This window comes from Eufriesea mexicana, unplaced genomic scaffold, assembly GCF_001483705.2.
Source record: "Eufriesea mexicana isolate 0111107269 unplaced genomic scaffold, ASM148370v2 scaffold2827, whole genome shotgun sequence".
Classification (NCBI taxonomy): Eukaryota; Metazoa; Arthropoda; class Insecta; order Hymenoptera; family Apidae; genus Eufriesea; species Eufriesea mexicana.
Window position 1 is genome coordinate 111,255 of NW_016910895.1, and position 15,704 is coordinate 126,958.

Below are 15,704 nucleotides of genomic sequence, written 5' to 3' on the forward strand. Positions count from 1 at the left end.
ATATACAACATAAAAATATGAAAAATATACACATTATACTATACTTTTTATTAATTTATATTTAAGATAAAATATTACATTATACTATGTCGCATGGTATTCGTTAAAACAATCTAAACACATTTGAAGTGATTTTGGACAATTGGAACAATAGGTCGTAGTGTTTTTACATTTTTCCTAATTGTCTGTCAATATGTTTATGAGTGGTAAAACTTTACCAAGTCTGCTACTCTGGTCTATCGTTTGGTTATTTGCAAAACCCAAGTTTGCTGATAGTAATTCAAAACGATTACAGGAAATGGAAAATTGTAAATAGGGTCCGTTGACCAACATCTAACAAGCGGTGTCTGTACTAGATCCATCCATATCATCGGTCCGATAACGTTCTAGCGCTCATACAGTAGGATTTGGGCTCCGCGAGAAACTCAACCGAATCACGTTGGGCAACGAACGTGTTAATGGAACCGGCGAGATGAGTACACGTATGCCGATAAGTAAAAGATAAAAAGACATTAGGACTTTTTAAAAGTCCTTAATTTAAAACTAAAAAACCGAAGACAGTTTAATTCGTTTATTTTTGTTTGTTTGTCATTCTTCAACTTCTGTTATATAATAAACTTTATATTTGTGTTTCCTGAAATCGATTGGCTTTATCAAAAAGAATCCTCGACCATGTACTAATTAAGTAATTAATTAGGTTAACAATTTAATCCAGTACTACATTGCTATTTTACACATACTGACACAACGCAATAGAATATCACGATCAAATAAGAAAGTCCATTCTACAATTTATTTCTGTCAACGAACGTTTCTCGGGTCACACCCAATTACACTTAAGTTTCTTTAAATTATAAGAGTGTACAGAGAGAAGTTGCGTTAATTAGTAAAAGAAGTGAAAAATTATAAAATAACCGAATCAAAAGTTAGAAAACTTGGTACCGGATACCCCGAGCAAAAAACAGGACGGTGTAAATTTATGTAGCGAAACCGAGTTTACAATTTCTTTCCGCGAGCACAAAATTGCAAATAAATAAAATCATGTCGCAGACTTTCTCACGTTCCTGCAAGTTATTTAAATCGTTCTCGTGTCGAGACAGATACCGGGTGAGGTTCGCGTATTTCCTTTGGACAACAATATACCATTGACAGTTAAGTTTAGGTTAGATTAGTAAAATTACTGTACAGAGATGAAAAGCTAACGAGCGTGTGGAATGTGGATTTAATTAAACATAGTATAATAAATTCATCTTTTTTGACATAATCATAGAGACATGGGACATGAATTTTCGTTATTATTAGAAAGTATCACGTTTACTACTCGCAGGGAATATTCGAATTCTTTCGAAACTTTGTGAGTTTGTTGCGGACTTTGGGAGATGCTGCAAACTACATTTTTTATCGATTGCAATTCGATCCTTCGGGATTAACCCTTTGCGCTCGACGACTTTTTGGCCAAAGAAGGGTACGAGTTGAAAAATTTTCTGCTATAAGGCTGATAATATTTTTTGAGGAATAAATTAGAAATCGTATAATAATTAACACGTAGAATTATTTAATTTCAGTATCTCGCACACTGTTGCGTTATTTTAAATTTGATCGAAATTTTATCAAATGGCGACTGAAAGGCGCCTCTCAAGTGCAAAGGGTTAAAATGTCTCATATATGTATCCAGGTGTCTTTTTTCTATTTATATATCTATTAAACTAAGGATGTTAGACCAATCATATTCCAAATCAATTAACCCGTTATTTAACCAGATTTATTATTATACGATAATCGATTATTAGTATTGTAGGATACCAAAAGAAATCGTGAATCGGCTATTGCAAACAAAAACAAATTGTAAATCGATCGATATGTTCTAGAAGCAAATCGAAAAGTTATTCTATATAACAAAATTAAGTTGCGTGACTCCTCTACGGGGAGGTAAAGCATAGGTTAAGGAAAGCATAAAAGCGCGGTCCTTGACAACCAAAACAGAGTCCTTAGAAATCGGTTGTGACCAGCACAAGCGTGAGTCGCTTGGTGTTGGAAAGAGAATTTTAAAAGAGTGCGTCTTTGTGTGTTTTCGTTATCTTTGTGTTCTTTTCCTAAGTTAAATCAGTTTACGACTTTTGAGTTTGTGTTATCGTGTTCTTGTTCTTTCGTCAATTTTCGGTGTCTCAAGACCAGTTTCGCCATCCTACAGTATTAAATAACCAACTAATTATTTTTTTAATACGTTATACGAAAAAAAACAATTTTTTGTCAATAAGTTAATTTTTAAACCTTTTATTGTCTGTTTTAAATGTTAAAATTATTCATAAGCAAATAAATGTAATTTATAAACAATTAATGTTATTTACCTTTATATATTACTGATTTAATTATATTATTTATGTTATTACATTTAATTGATTTCGAGGAATTTCATTTACATTTAAATTTCATTTAATTGATTCCACTTTCTATGAGCTAAAACTGCTTTTATTGATCGATTAATCGGTTACTTATTGCAATATTAATCGAGAAACCGGTTATAAAAAAGGGACTAATTACTTGGAATTCCTAGTCTCAAATCCATCTTATATCTTTTATTGTAAATTTTGGACAATGTCCATATGTGTTCAGTACAAAATAGATTTCATAAATGGACACAAGAGTAAAGATGTAATTGACTCAAGGGAGTTATAAATTAATGTTGATTCGACATTTTTGCTTCTCTCGGTGAGTACTATAAATCCTTCACGTTCTGAACTAATTCAAAACAAAAATAGAGATCTTTATCTCCTTCGGAAATATTATTTTCTTCGATGCCAAGGCGTTTAAATTACATAAAGTCTAGTTACTTCCATTCAACTTCAAGCAATTTGACTCGGATTGAAATGGATACACTAACAGGATCCTTATTATATGACTTAATTGAAGATGTACTAGCTCGCAAAATTTGTAAACAAGTCAAAAAATTTGTAAAAGTAGTAGTGTAAAATAATAATTTTACATATTTGTGAATATATGTATAAGTTAGAAAAAATCTTTAACTCAACACTTACTAATTTATTTACGCTACTTGTTCATAACTCATATTTTTACTGAAATTTTTTTCTTGAACCTCATGTTTGGTCTTCCATGGGATTCCACTATCTTAATTGAATATTTTTCAAAATACGAATGTTTTATGTCCATATTATGTTTCTCTCTGTCACATAATTATTTTTTTGTTTCTTTCATTTTACTTTCCTTTCTTCTCTTTCTCTCTGAAATAAGAACTCAACTGCATTTTCCATTCCCAATATAAAGAAAACTAGTCAAACTATTAATAAAGAATTCAAAATCATTTTCATCCCTTATAAACAAATACGTTAGTTATAATATTGTTAATCTTACATTTTTCCAATAATTAAATTAAATAAATAGGAAATGTAGCGGCCATGGGCACGTACAAATAGAAACATTTGGCGTGCAATTGGTCAAGGGGGTTTATGGAACACGCATACCCATCGCTGCTTTTGAGAAAGTTGCCCTTCGCCTCAGCGAAAGTCTTTACCCATTTCGCGGAGTAAAAAGCAGCCTTCAGGTTTAATCAATAACGGCCTCAGCAGCGCACGCGGGTACCATAAACCCTCGGTTTTACCGAAAGGCCCGCGAAGCACCGGGAGCGGGCAACGGCCTGCCACGTGATGTACCGTGGGCCCACGGGAAGACCCCTCAAAAGGGGGAAAAGGGAAAAGCGCGGAAAGAAAGGACCAAGAGGTTATCGGAAAGACCCCGGATTGGTTAACGAAGAGGAAAATTTGTTAACCAATGAGGGTGTCTTATTGGCGCCTCGAGACGCTTCCCGGAGACAAGACAACGCAGTGCGAAATAGTTTAGTTGATCTCCAGCATTCGGCTAGAAAACATCGCGCCACTCTTGTACACTAATAAAACCTCATTCTTGGAAACAGAGCTTTGGAACTGATATCTATCCCTACCTAGATATCCTAATTGCTACAGGAAATAAAATTGAAATATCTGTCACAATTGTTACAAATCAGAATTCGTAGCAACTGCTCCTGACGAAAATCAACTCCATTTTATTTTCCATATGTACAAGTTATTGTTCAATGTGTATAATTTTATTTGTTTATGTAATATACAAATATTCCAGTGCACTTGATTTTTCTTTATTAAAAATATTATATTATAAACATTTGAATCATAATAGAATTATGGACAAACATTGAAGCACACGATAAGGAGGTTGAGAAACACTGGTCTGATGGAATATGATTTATCAATTTCTTAGTAAGATGCATGGGAATGAACGTGACAGGAGGATCTCTAGGAATATTGAAAACAAGAAGAGACCTGACGCAAAATCAGAGAACCTCTAGAGTGAAATCACGTGCGGACGATTCTAATGGTAAATCAGGAAACCGCACGAGACTCAAACTTGCTGAACTAAACAGATGCGAAATCGGAGCGTCACTGCGATGAAAATTTATAGACAAACTCGGTGCATGATTGAGGAAGTTACTACAAGTTATGATTATGGATACCAATGGAAAAAGTGATGCATTTTCGATGCAATAAACTCGATTTTAACTCTTTGCACTCGACGATTTTTTGACTAGAGAAGAGTAGAAAATCAAAGATTCTCTACTAAAAAACTGACGATACTTTTTTGAGCAGTAAATAAAGAATTGTATAATAATAGAATTGTAGAATTGTTTGACTTCTATACCTCGCATACTGTTACATTACATTTGATATATTAATTAATATCGATCTTCCAAATTTTGTGAAATGGTGACTGAAGGTCACCTCTCGAGTGCAAAGGGTTAATATAATTTACTGTGTATTATATTTATTAGAAATTTATATTTCATGCAAACGAAAAAGTCACTCATCCAGCAATCGCACTGATACCAAACAGTTGACGAATAAAATGAAGGAATTCGTTAACTAATTTGATCTCATTGCAATTATAGCTCTATTCTTTTAGTCAGTCTTAATTTAAATTTAAGACAGTGAATTGCATTCTTTACTTTTATAGATTTTCCAACCGTGCTCAGAATGTGTTTTAAAAGTTATACTAATAACTAAAACTAAGGCTATATTTATCTGTATATTTTATTTTATATATCTTACTTTTATTAATAAATCGAATAACTATATTATCCGTGGTTATTTTTTAAATTATAACTTTTGCTTCTATTATTTTACATATAGGTATAGTAAAATTATACAATATACATGATTATACGGCACTGGCTAGTGAATATCGATAATTGTAATTCTATTATGATTCACAACAACCACTCTAAATGTAAATATGCAATTGCAGTATGAGATAACTAAAATAATGGAAAATTAGATAAAACAGATAATAATCAGATATATAATAAAATAATTGATTTTACTAGATAGCTAAAAATAAATCTATTGTGGTAGTGGCTGTCATAGAATGTGTGGTACGAGTGTGAGAAATGTTTGTGTAAAAGAATATGTGTGTGACGAGTATGACAGAGAGTCGCGAGAAACAATCAGTAGGTGAATGACAGTCATTACAAATAGACGTTGTGTGCGAGAGAGTCCTCGAGAAATTATATCGCAGTTAGAAGCGAATTTATTTTACGAGTTTTAGTTATAATTAATGTGCTGTTATTGTGTTCAATAAATTTACTCACATCCATATCTTTTTTTTAAGAATAAATGTGATAATCATTGAACCAAATTTGATAATTTGTTCAAATATACTCATCTCTCACAAAAATTGTAATTATAAAATTTGTAATATTTAACAAAAACAAACAAATTTATATAACATATAAATACTATGTAGGTTAGCAAAAAGAGACCTTGCATCAGGTCCCTATTAATGGTTAATACGAACAAAAATCTTTGTTATTATAAATAATATCTAGCAATGCTTTAGGAGTGCATATGCATGTATTCCCAGAAATTTTTAAATCTTTCGTATTTAAAATCATATGAAGTTTATGGTATTAAAAATTGTAGAGAGTGTAGGAATGAGTAATTGTAACATAAGAATATTTATATAATATTGCCAGTTAATTTATTTACGCTATCAGCTAATGATTATTAAAAGTGAACAATTTTTTTTAATTTTTAGAATCTAAAGTTATTCACAATTTTTAAATGACATTAGAAATAAAAATATGTATATAATATTGCCAGTTAATTTATTTACGTTATCAGCTAATGATTATTAAAAGTGAACAATTTTTTTTTAATTTTTAGAATCTACAGTTGTTCACAATTTTTAAATGACATTAGAATTAATATTCGAATTTACCTATCAAACTAATTTTGTTTGATATTAGAGATTTTAAGAAAAGTTATTTGTGCGTATTTTATTATAACTATGGAATAATAAATACATATGTATAACTGAGTAACATAAATGCAAAATGACTAATTGTAAGTTTAGAAAATAAGTACTTTTGAATAAGTAAAAATACGATCTAAACTGTATCGTACTCTTTTATACATAATACAAAATAGAGATTTTTACAAATCACTATACATCGAAGATAAGTAAAATCTATATTACTAAAGATTTCATTTTACTGTTACATAGCAAGAATGAAATACTTATGGCGGTAAATAAACAGAGACAGTGATTTTGTAAAGACAGATGAATTAAAAAGAGCGAAACATGAATATAACCAAATAAACCGATATTATAATAATTTATAACATTTTAACTCTCTTCGAGTGAAATACTTTCTTCGCTAAACAAACATTTATCCAAACAGTTAGAGACATGACCCATAGCAAGAGACATGCAAAAATACAATAGGTGTTTTTGTATTTAGTGAAAATCACACTACACGATTACATGTTAGTACAAATTCGCGTTGGTGTCTTTTTGGGGAACCTCCATTTATTTAACATGGAGAGGAGGCTACATAAATTTAAGTTATTCGCATACCTGCGGTTCAACTACACCGACTATAACGAAAAAAAGCTCTGGAATAAACCACAAACATTTGCGCTGTGAGCAAGCACCTATGTGTACCAAACAAACAAATGTTACGCGGGACAACAATCCTCTGTTGTGATTTCATAATTAGTTACACTACACGTGCAAGATTTAGGGTTGACCAAGTTTAGAGACAATTTCCTGTTCGAGCTGTTCAAAGCTATAGACAATAGTGACACTTGCATACATATTTTAAATTTAGCCATGACAATCGTATGTCGTTCATTTTTTTTTTAAACTTTCACCTAATCGTTAATTATTTTAAATTGAATTGTATAAACAAATAGAGTCCTGTATATACACAGACCACTCACACACGTCCATCTTTGGAGATAGCTCATTCTGTCATATAGTTAGCATTATTAACAAGCATTAAAACGTAATATTAACCCTTTGCACTCGACGATTTTTTGGCTAGAGAAGAGTAGAAATTCAGGGATTCTCTACTAAAAACCTGACGATACTTTTCTGAGTAGTAAATAAAGAATTGTATAATAATAGAATTGTAGAATTATTTGATTTCGATACCTCGCACACTATTACATTACATTAAATTTGATATATTAATTAATATCGATCTTCGAAATTTTATCAAATGGCGACTAAAGGGCACCTCTCGAGTGCAAAGGGTTAATACATAAGATATACCTTCCTGAGGATAGAATAAAGATAATTATAAAATAAAGATAGTTATTTCTTTTTACCCATAATCCGAATATCTGTAATTAATGTGATTTTTCACATTTAAATATTAAAGACTGTAAGGACAGGCAAGGAAAATGGAAAAATAAGCCTAATTGTAAGACACAATGACAAGTTATGCTGTACTCTCCTACGTCCGATACTGTACTCTACAGCTTTCGATGCAATACTGCCTCGCTTCCGTTTTTCGATCTGTTTTTCATCGTTGATCGTTCTTTGTTAATGCAACCGCGAAAATCAAACGGATCGCCGTTTCGTCTAGGGTTCAAATTATCTGCCGTTACATGCCCGTTACACACGCCGCTTTATTGGTCACCGAAGCTCGCTACTTTTACAGATAAACTCTTACAGAACGTAGTCTCCTGTAACTTTTGTTAGCAAATATAAGAAAGAAAATATCAACAGAAATTGATAAGAATTCTAAAAAGAAAGTGAGGGGACAAAATAAATGAAGCATAATAATAATAACAAAAAGGTAAGAAGACTATTTATCTAAATATTACTGTTTCTATATAAAAGTTATAGAATTATTATAATATTCCATGAAGTTAATAAAACACACTGCTTTTTATAATTGAGAAAAGAGTTATTTGACGAATCACAGTTTCTATTAATTGAAACATTTTTTTCATTAACATTGATAAAAGAAGCTAGTCTTTTTCTACCTAAATAAGTAAATGGACGTAAATGAAATGGATACAAACATAAATAATAATGGAATAAAATTCATAAATAAAATTAAAACAATAAATATAGGAAACGGTTAAAAAAGATAACATAACAAACAGATGGATATCGTCTATATTTACGACAGTTGTTCGACCATTAAAGATCGTAACCATGAATTCAGAAAAGTCTGGATCACGAAATAACTCATACCCCCGGGGCGAATTAATGGCGCTCGAGTCGTTATTATGAAAATAAATGATGTGGTGCTATTAAAGAATCTAAAGACTGATTACCTAGTATTAACTTTGTATTCTAGAACGAACAAGATTTAGACTTCACGTGGATGGTTTCTACCATAAATCTGATATACGAGGAACTTTCTTGCACTATTACTTCAGGGTTTTTCTTGTCGGTTGGATTATAAAGATTTAGATAGATAGATGTGGGTATGCGTGATAGGTAATTGCCTTTACCTTTCAGAGGTAACGTAGTGATAGAAAGCGGTACGGTCGTGGGTAGAGAAGATTGAGGATGACCTGATAAGGCGGTAAAATTGGGGAGAGATAACCTGAGGTTTGGTACGTGATTGCTTAATTGTTTTATGGTGGCTGGCCATGTGGCAAAGCTGGCAATCTTGGGTTGCTACATGTTATGTAAATCTTCTTTTATTCTTCTTCTACGAAATTTAGTAGTGTCAAATAAATACAAATTTAGAATTTTAGTTGGATTTTAGAGTTCTCCCATTAAATATCGTTTTACTATCCACGAGATGCATCAATTCAGTAATTATCTCGAAATATCGAATAAAATTTAACGAAATAAAATATTGTTAAAAAGTTAATCGTTTGATCTGTAATTAATTTACATTACTCGATCACACAAATATAAATATTTTTCTTTTTACGTAAATTCATGTATATTTGTGTATAGTAATTTTCTTCTTTGCAGAGCATATGTGAATATTTATATATGATATTAATAGAATGGAAAATTGAACAATTGAGAAGTTATTAAAGAAGTACAATGTAATTTAATTGAATAAAAGACATTATTCATGACCGTTTCCATTCTATTGGGATTATGGCTAAAAGAAATAATTATGTTATATTATAATGTTCTTTATTATCTCTCTCAAGGGAGGTATATCTATTCTAGCAAAGAGTCAAATCTAGAGTGAGGACAAAAGGGTATGCGATTATAGCTCGTCACGGTCCTCTAATTTTTATCTAACGTGTAAAATAAACACTTCACGGGTTCCCAGAACCTCTTGGACTATATTCGATACGATAAAACGTATCTTATTTTCAACACATTCAAATATAACAAAATGCCAGTAAATTAGTAACTATAAATGAACGAATAAACAATAAATGAATAATCTATCTAGCACTTTCTACTATGATTAACCATGTTTGTAATACATTTTAATTATTGCTAATGTACTTCCGAATGTTACATGTCGTGAACAATTAATGTAACATTGTAACAATATGATTTGCACAAATTTTTCAGTTATATGTAAACTTACGTAAAGTTGAGGAGGGGAGGGGGTCAGACACATGATTGAATAGGTATATATATTCTATCACATAGCAGCACTGATGATGATTAATAATTATTATATAGTTCAAAAATAACAAATAACAAATAAGGTAGGACTAATTTTACACGCTAACACTATCTCTCTTACACTCTTTGATAGATTGTCACGCTGGAAACTCACTGATCTCTCACAACACTTTGATACTCTCAATATCACACTAACAACTTATACGCCTTTCGACTTCTCCTTATCTGGTTTTTTCACCACTGATTTCTCCATTACTGCCACTTTCTGTGCTCTCTATACTCTCTATACTTTGACTTGCCCGCGTGCTTGCACCCGTATTTAAACCTTACACTCCGACTTATTTTATACTCAAGCTTTCTTTCTCGATCACGTATTTCTCACGCATCCTCGTCTCCATAAATATCCCTTTTACAATCGATCCTCTCGCACTCGTCCTTTGTCCCAAACACTCTTAACATCGTCTCAGGTCCTTACTCGTTCAATTCCTACACTTATATAGTTTCACAGTAAATTATACAACTGTACGAATGCGTACTACGGGTTTATTTCTACTATTTTGTTAATTTTTCGCGATCTTTATATAAACAAAATGATTATTTTTACATTAAGTGTAATATATTTGTGTAAAAAATATTATTTAATAAACAGTATTACCTAGCATTTCAGTTGTAATTAGTCATCGCACAAATACTTTTCATACACACCATATATGTTGAATTCATATTACTGTATGGTTTCCAGAACTGTAGATAATTTAAAAAAATGTATCTATAAAGTAATTTACTATTTAAATAAATTATATTGCTAATAAATACATTATCGTATTGTTAGATGTCTAACGATTCGTCACTAGAAGGGCCTAGCTAATAAACGCAGACCAATTTCAGAGTCCAAAAACAATTGACTTATTCCTACTTTCACTAAGGGTCAATGGTCATCTCCACTCCACCAAAAACTAACATTATATAAGCACCTACAAAATTTGCGAAAGGTCAATTTTTTCCCCTCCGCCTACTTGTATTTTTCCAACGTAGCCTTCTTGCTAGAACCCGTATTGTACATTGAAATCCGGGTTCCAACAGTATTCGGGACGAAAGTTATACTGAGACAAGTATATAAGTACATCCATACCTCTGAATCTATTTTATCATACGTTTAGACATATAAATTATCACTATACGAGAAAAGCAAAACTTCGATGCTTCGAAGGTAACATAACTGTGGGTAGAATGGACAAGAATATCTTTCACTATTACTAACCCCTTGACTATGACAGATTTTGATACGCAGCGGCCGTATTATATGACAAGAATTGAGATACGATGTGCGCCATTTTTGTGAAAACAAGCGCCCTCTGTGTCAGAAAGCGAAACTACGCCGAGCACCTATAGGCGACCTTCGTGTTCCAAACGCAAAATATCTAAGCACCTATAGGCGCTCTTCGTGTCACAAACGCAAAATTTCTAAGCACCTATAGGCGCCCTCCGTGTCATAAACGCAAAATTCCTAAGCGTCTATGGGCACCCTTCGTGTCACAAACGCAAAATTTCTAAGCACCTATAGGCGCCCTCTGTGTCACAAACGCAAAATTTCTAAACGCCCATAAGCGCACTCCGTGTCATAAACGTAAAATTCCTAAGCGCCTATGGGCGCCCTTCGTGTCACAAACGCAAAATTTCTAAGCGCCTATGAGCGCCCTTTGTGTCACAAACGCAAAATTCCTAAGCGCCCATAGGTGCCCACAGTAGTCAAGGGGTTAATAATAAACGCAAAATAATATTGTAGGAATGGTAAGCGTGACGTGATTAGGACATAAGATCACCGTTTGTGACAGTGCCCTTTTGTCTAGGTACGACTGTAAAGCGCATGGGAACGCTTAGGCCATTCCTCGAAAATACGGGATAATAAACAGCGGTCTCGGGTTTGGCTCGAGCGTTCGGGGTATTATCTGGAGTGCGCGCGGAAGGATGAGTAACCGCGCGCAAGGATCGTATGAATGGAGTATCTATGGAAGTATCGGTTGCAAGTGAAGAGTGGAAGTCTAGAAATGGGTCTGATTGTTTAGGCTACGTGACCCTCTGAGGGCAAGGCTATGAGAAGTGCGAGAGAAAAGCGCGATTGAGAAAGAGAGCATGAGTATGAAAAGAGAGTGCAAGGTTTAACCCTTTGCACTCGACGATTTTTTGGCTAGAGAAGAGTAGAAATTCAAGGATTCTCTACTGAAATACGGACGATACCTTTTTGAGTAGTAAATAAAGAATTGTAGAATTATTTGATTTCGATTCCTCGCACACTGTTACATTACGTTAAATTTGATATATTAATTAATATCGATTTTCCAAGTTTTATGAAATGGTGACTGAAAGTCACCTCTCGAGTGCAAAGGGTTAAATAAGGGTACAAAGGCGTGAAGCGAAGAGTTCTGAGGATACAGTTCATTGGGAGATAGTCAGTGTGAAAGGTCATAGCGTTTAGAATAAGTCTCTAAATTAGTTCTCAATTAATCATATTTTCATTATCTAGCACCGTCGTTTAGCTGCCACCTAACAATTCCTACAATATACTATTCAAGTAATAAGTCAATTCACTCTTTCTAGAACTTGCTTCTCTCTCTCTCTCTCTCTCTCTCTCTCTCTCTCTCTCTCTCTCTCTCTCTGTGTGTGTGTCTCCCCCCCTACCCTCCCCCCTCACACACACACACACACTCTTTATCACAATTTCATTGCGGTATTAATTTCTCGATAATTCAATGACGACTGTTTCATTCTGGCACATTCTTGTAAACATTTTTCTAAACATCATTCACACTAGACGGCATTTGCACATATTATATTTACATCATATATTGTACATTTGTAATCAAAGGAGTCTCACTCATTCAACTACACTCACAGCCACACACATAACATCAACACTCACCCGTAACTTCCTTAAGTCATATGAGGAACATGCATCAAAATTATTGGGAATACGCGATGAGTGCGTAATAGCGGTCATGATAAATACCCGAAACGTTTACATAGGACGCTAATAATGCGAGGAGTACGTCCACGCCTACTGTAATAAATCAGGTAAGCCGCTACGCAAACGCAAATACGTACAATGCATATTCACAGTTTTACCTTAGCATTTTGGTCACTATGCAAATAAACGTGGCACCGACAGTTGTGTATGGATATGCATACAGAATGATATATGCAAGTTCTTGAACTGATTACGTGTATTTGGAATACTAATGGACCTTGTTAAAAAGAGTATTAATTCTACAGCAATTGTATTAATTGTATTGCTGCATTTGAAATATTTGCAGCGTAAAATATCGGAAATGAATTGATTCTAGAATTAATCGTTTCTTGAATTATAGAAATTGAAGTATATTATCTCAGGAGTTTATACTATGGAAGAACATAAAGTATTTAATCGAAATATCTAACGTTACGAACTTATTGCAATTTATTGTAACAATTTTAAGAGATTGAATGTATAAGTGTCTAAAAGTGTTGTGTCTTACAATTAGCAATCAGCTGAAAATTCTACATCTTTGGATCAAGAAATATTGTCGCAAAATTGACCTTGATTTTCAGTCACATTTTGTATGATCCTGTCGAATTCTACACAATTAGAGGAACAAACTTGCAAAAGGAATGAATCATAAGTCACAACCTAATCGTTTTTATCGAAAGTGATAAAAAGGTTTTATTATTATTTAAGCCAATTATATTCACGAAATATTTGCATTTCGAATAAAACATAATTTATGTTATCATTTGACTGTTTGTTAATTCAGATTAATACTGTAATTATAATAAAGTCAAATGTCTCAACGCTTTTCATATATCTGTTAAGTAATAGTTAATATTACCTTTTAACATGAAAAAATGTTGATATTTGAGTTCAGTTGGTCGTACAAATTTAAAAAAGAAAATTTCTTATAAAATATCAAGTTATCGATGAAGGAAATTTGAACCTATAGGTGAATAATTTACATTAATTTAATATTAAGTATGTAAAAACTAATTTGTTCAATTGAAAATTTACCATAAAAAATGGCAAGTAAATTGGAATAAAACTTGTGTAACTTTCTAATTTTTACGAAATTAGTTTAATTTTCTAATCTTAAGCTTCAACTTAAAACACTAAAAAAAATTATAAAAAGAATTTGATTTTTTCAACTACTGTGATTTCTTCCTCTCAGGCGATTATATATTTTATATGACAATGTAATATGTATTAAATATCAGATCTTATTTAGTGCCAGTAATTATAAAAGCAGTTTAAATCACATATGTCGGCCTCCAAAATATGAGAAACTTAATTTGAACATAATTACGAATTCGGTGTAATAGTTCTATTTATTACTACTTTGCAAAAGTAGTTTTACATTATCGTAAAGCAAATGGACGTGATACAATATAAGCGAAAAATGCACCTCTTTTAAATTTTGAACTTTTGACCAGTTTCATAACTACTACCGCAATTTTCTTTTTCTGTAACTCGTCATTCTACCATATTGCATTGTTCACTTTGAATTAATATTTGGGTAAATGCTTTTACATTTCATATTTCAATGAGAGTTTTATACATTCATAATTGTTCCAATTATTTCTAATAATATGTATGTTATTCAGATAAGTTAGATTAATAAACAAAATTACCTGCTCAATCTAATAGTACTCTTTGTTTCACGGACCATGAGTGCTTGTTCCCAAAAATGCACGGCTTCAGGTAAAATAAAATTCTGTAATAAAACAAAAGACATATTTTAAATATTATTCATAAAGAACTGCCTGTAGAAAAACTTTAAGTTAGTAAAACAGATAAATACATACATATATCACGTATACATATACGTATTTAAATGCTCGTTGAACTGATAAACGTTCGCGGATAAATGTATAAAAATTTCTTACTATTTGCATTTATAAAACTATATTAAATTAACTGCGGTTATATTTCTTGAAAAAGTTATGACAAAAATTTTACCTGTAGTTTAATTCACCTTTCAACTCTTTGAACTTTTTTGTCGAATGTAACTCGACATTGATTTCATTCACAGATATATTTATTTCGAAACATGCCCATTATTTGTAAGTATACAATCAATATAATTAGAAAATAAAATTTGTTTAAATTGAAGTGCAACTTTTAAAATGCATTCAAATTAAAATATTTTATCTTCTATATAGGAAATAAAATTAAAAAGTAATTGAAGGTGCAAAGAATTTAATTAAAAATTTAGAGAGAAATTTAAAGTAGCAACTTTGTATTACTGCACCCTAGATGAAGCGCTATGTATTATCTACTTAATAGTAATAGATGTATGATAAATCTGAAACAGTAGTCATTTGCATATTGTAGTGTATCGACAATAAGTGAATGCTGGTTGTTCTCCTTTGTGACTAACTACCCCATTGACCTGCATCCTCAATTCGCTAGTCCTCAAATCCCCGTAGTGTGAAGTGCTTGCTAGCCCATGGGAACTGTTTAATGGAATGAAACAGTCACTGATTTGCTGATGAGATACATATCTACCATATTTTCAGATAAATACTAAAATTCCTGGTTTACGATACACTTGAATGCTATTCATTTAAACGCTGATTATGGAAATTTCGGTTATCCAAGTATATAATGTAACACGTACGTATGTATACATATACGTTAATTGAACAATTAGAAAATTTAGTACAAAGTATTCCTGAATTTGAAAACTGTTATACACACTTTATAGTATATTTATATAGAATCGTGTACTCGATTAATGAATAAGTATGTTTCAAACTTTTTATTA

The 15,704-nt window shown here is 32.0% G+C and overlaps 1 protein-coding gene across 1 annotated transcript in view; it reads right to left on the minus strand.

Annotated features, from left to right (window-relative positions):
* LOC108550466 (leishmanolysin-like peptidase, invadolysin) overlaps positions 1–15,704 on the minus strand; it is a 180,569-nt gene that overhangs the window by 96,075 nt on the left and 68,790 nt on the right. The window contains exon 2 of the mRNA XM_017904206.1: positions 14,569–14,651. Within this exon, the coding sequence (XP_017759695.1) occupies positions 14,569–14,606 (38 nt within the window). The 5' untranslated portion in view covers positions 14,607–14,651. The remainder of the gene's footprint in view (positions 1–14,568; positions 14,652–15,704) is intronic.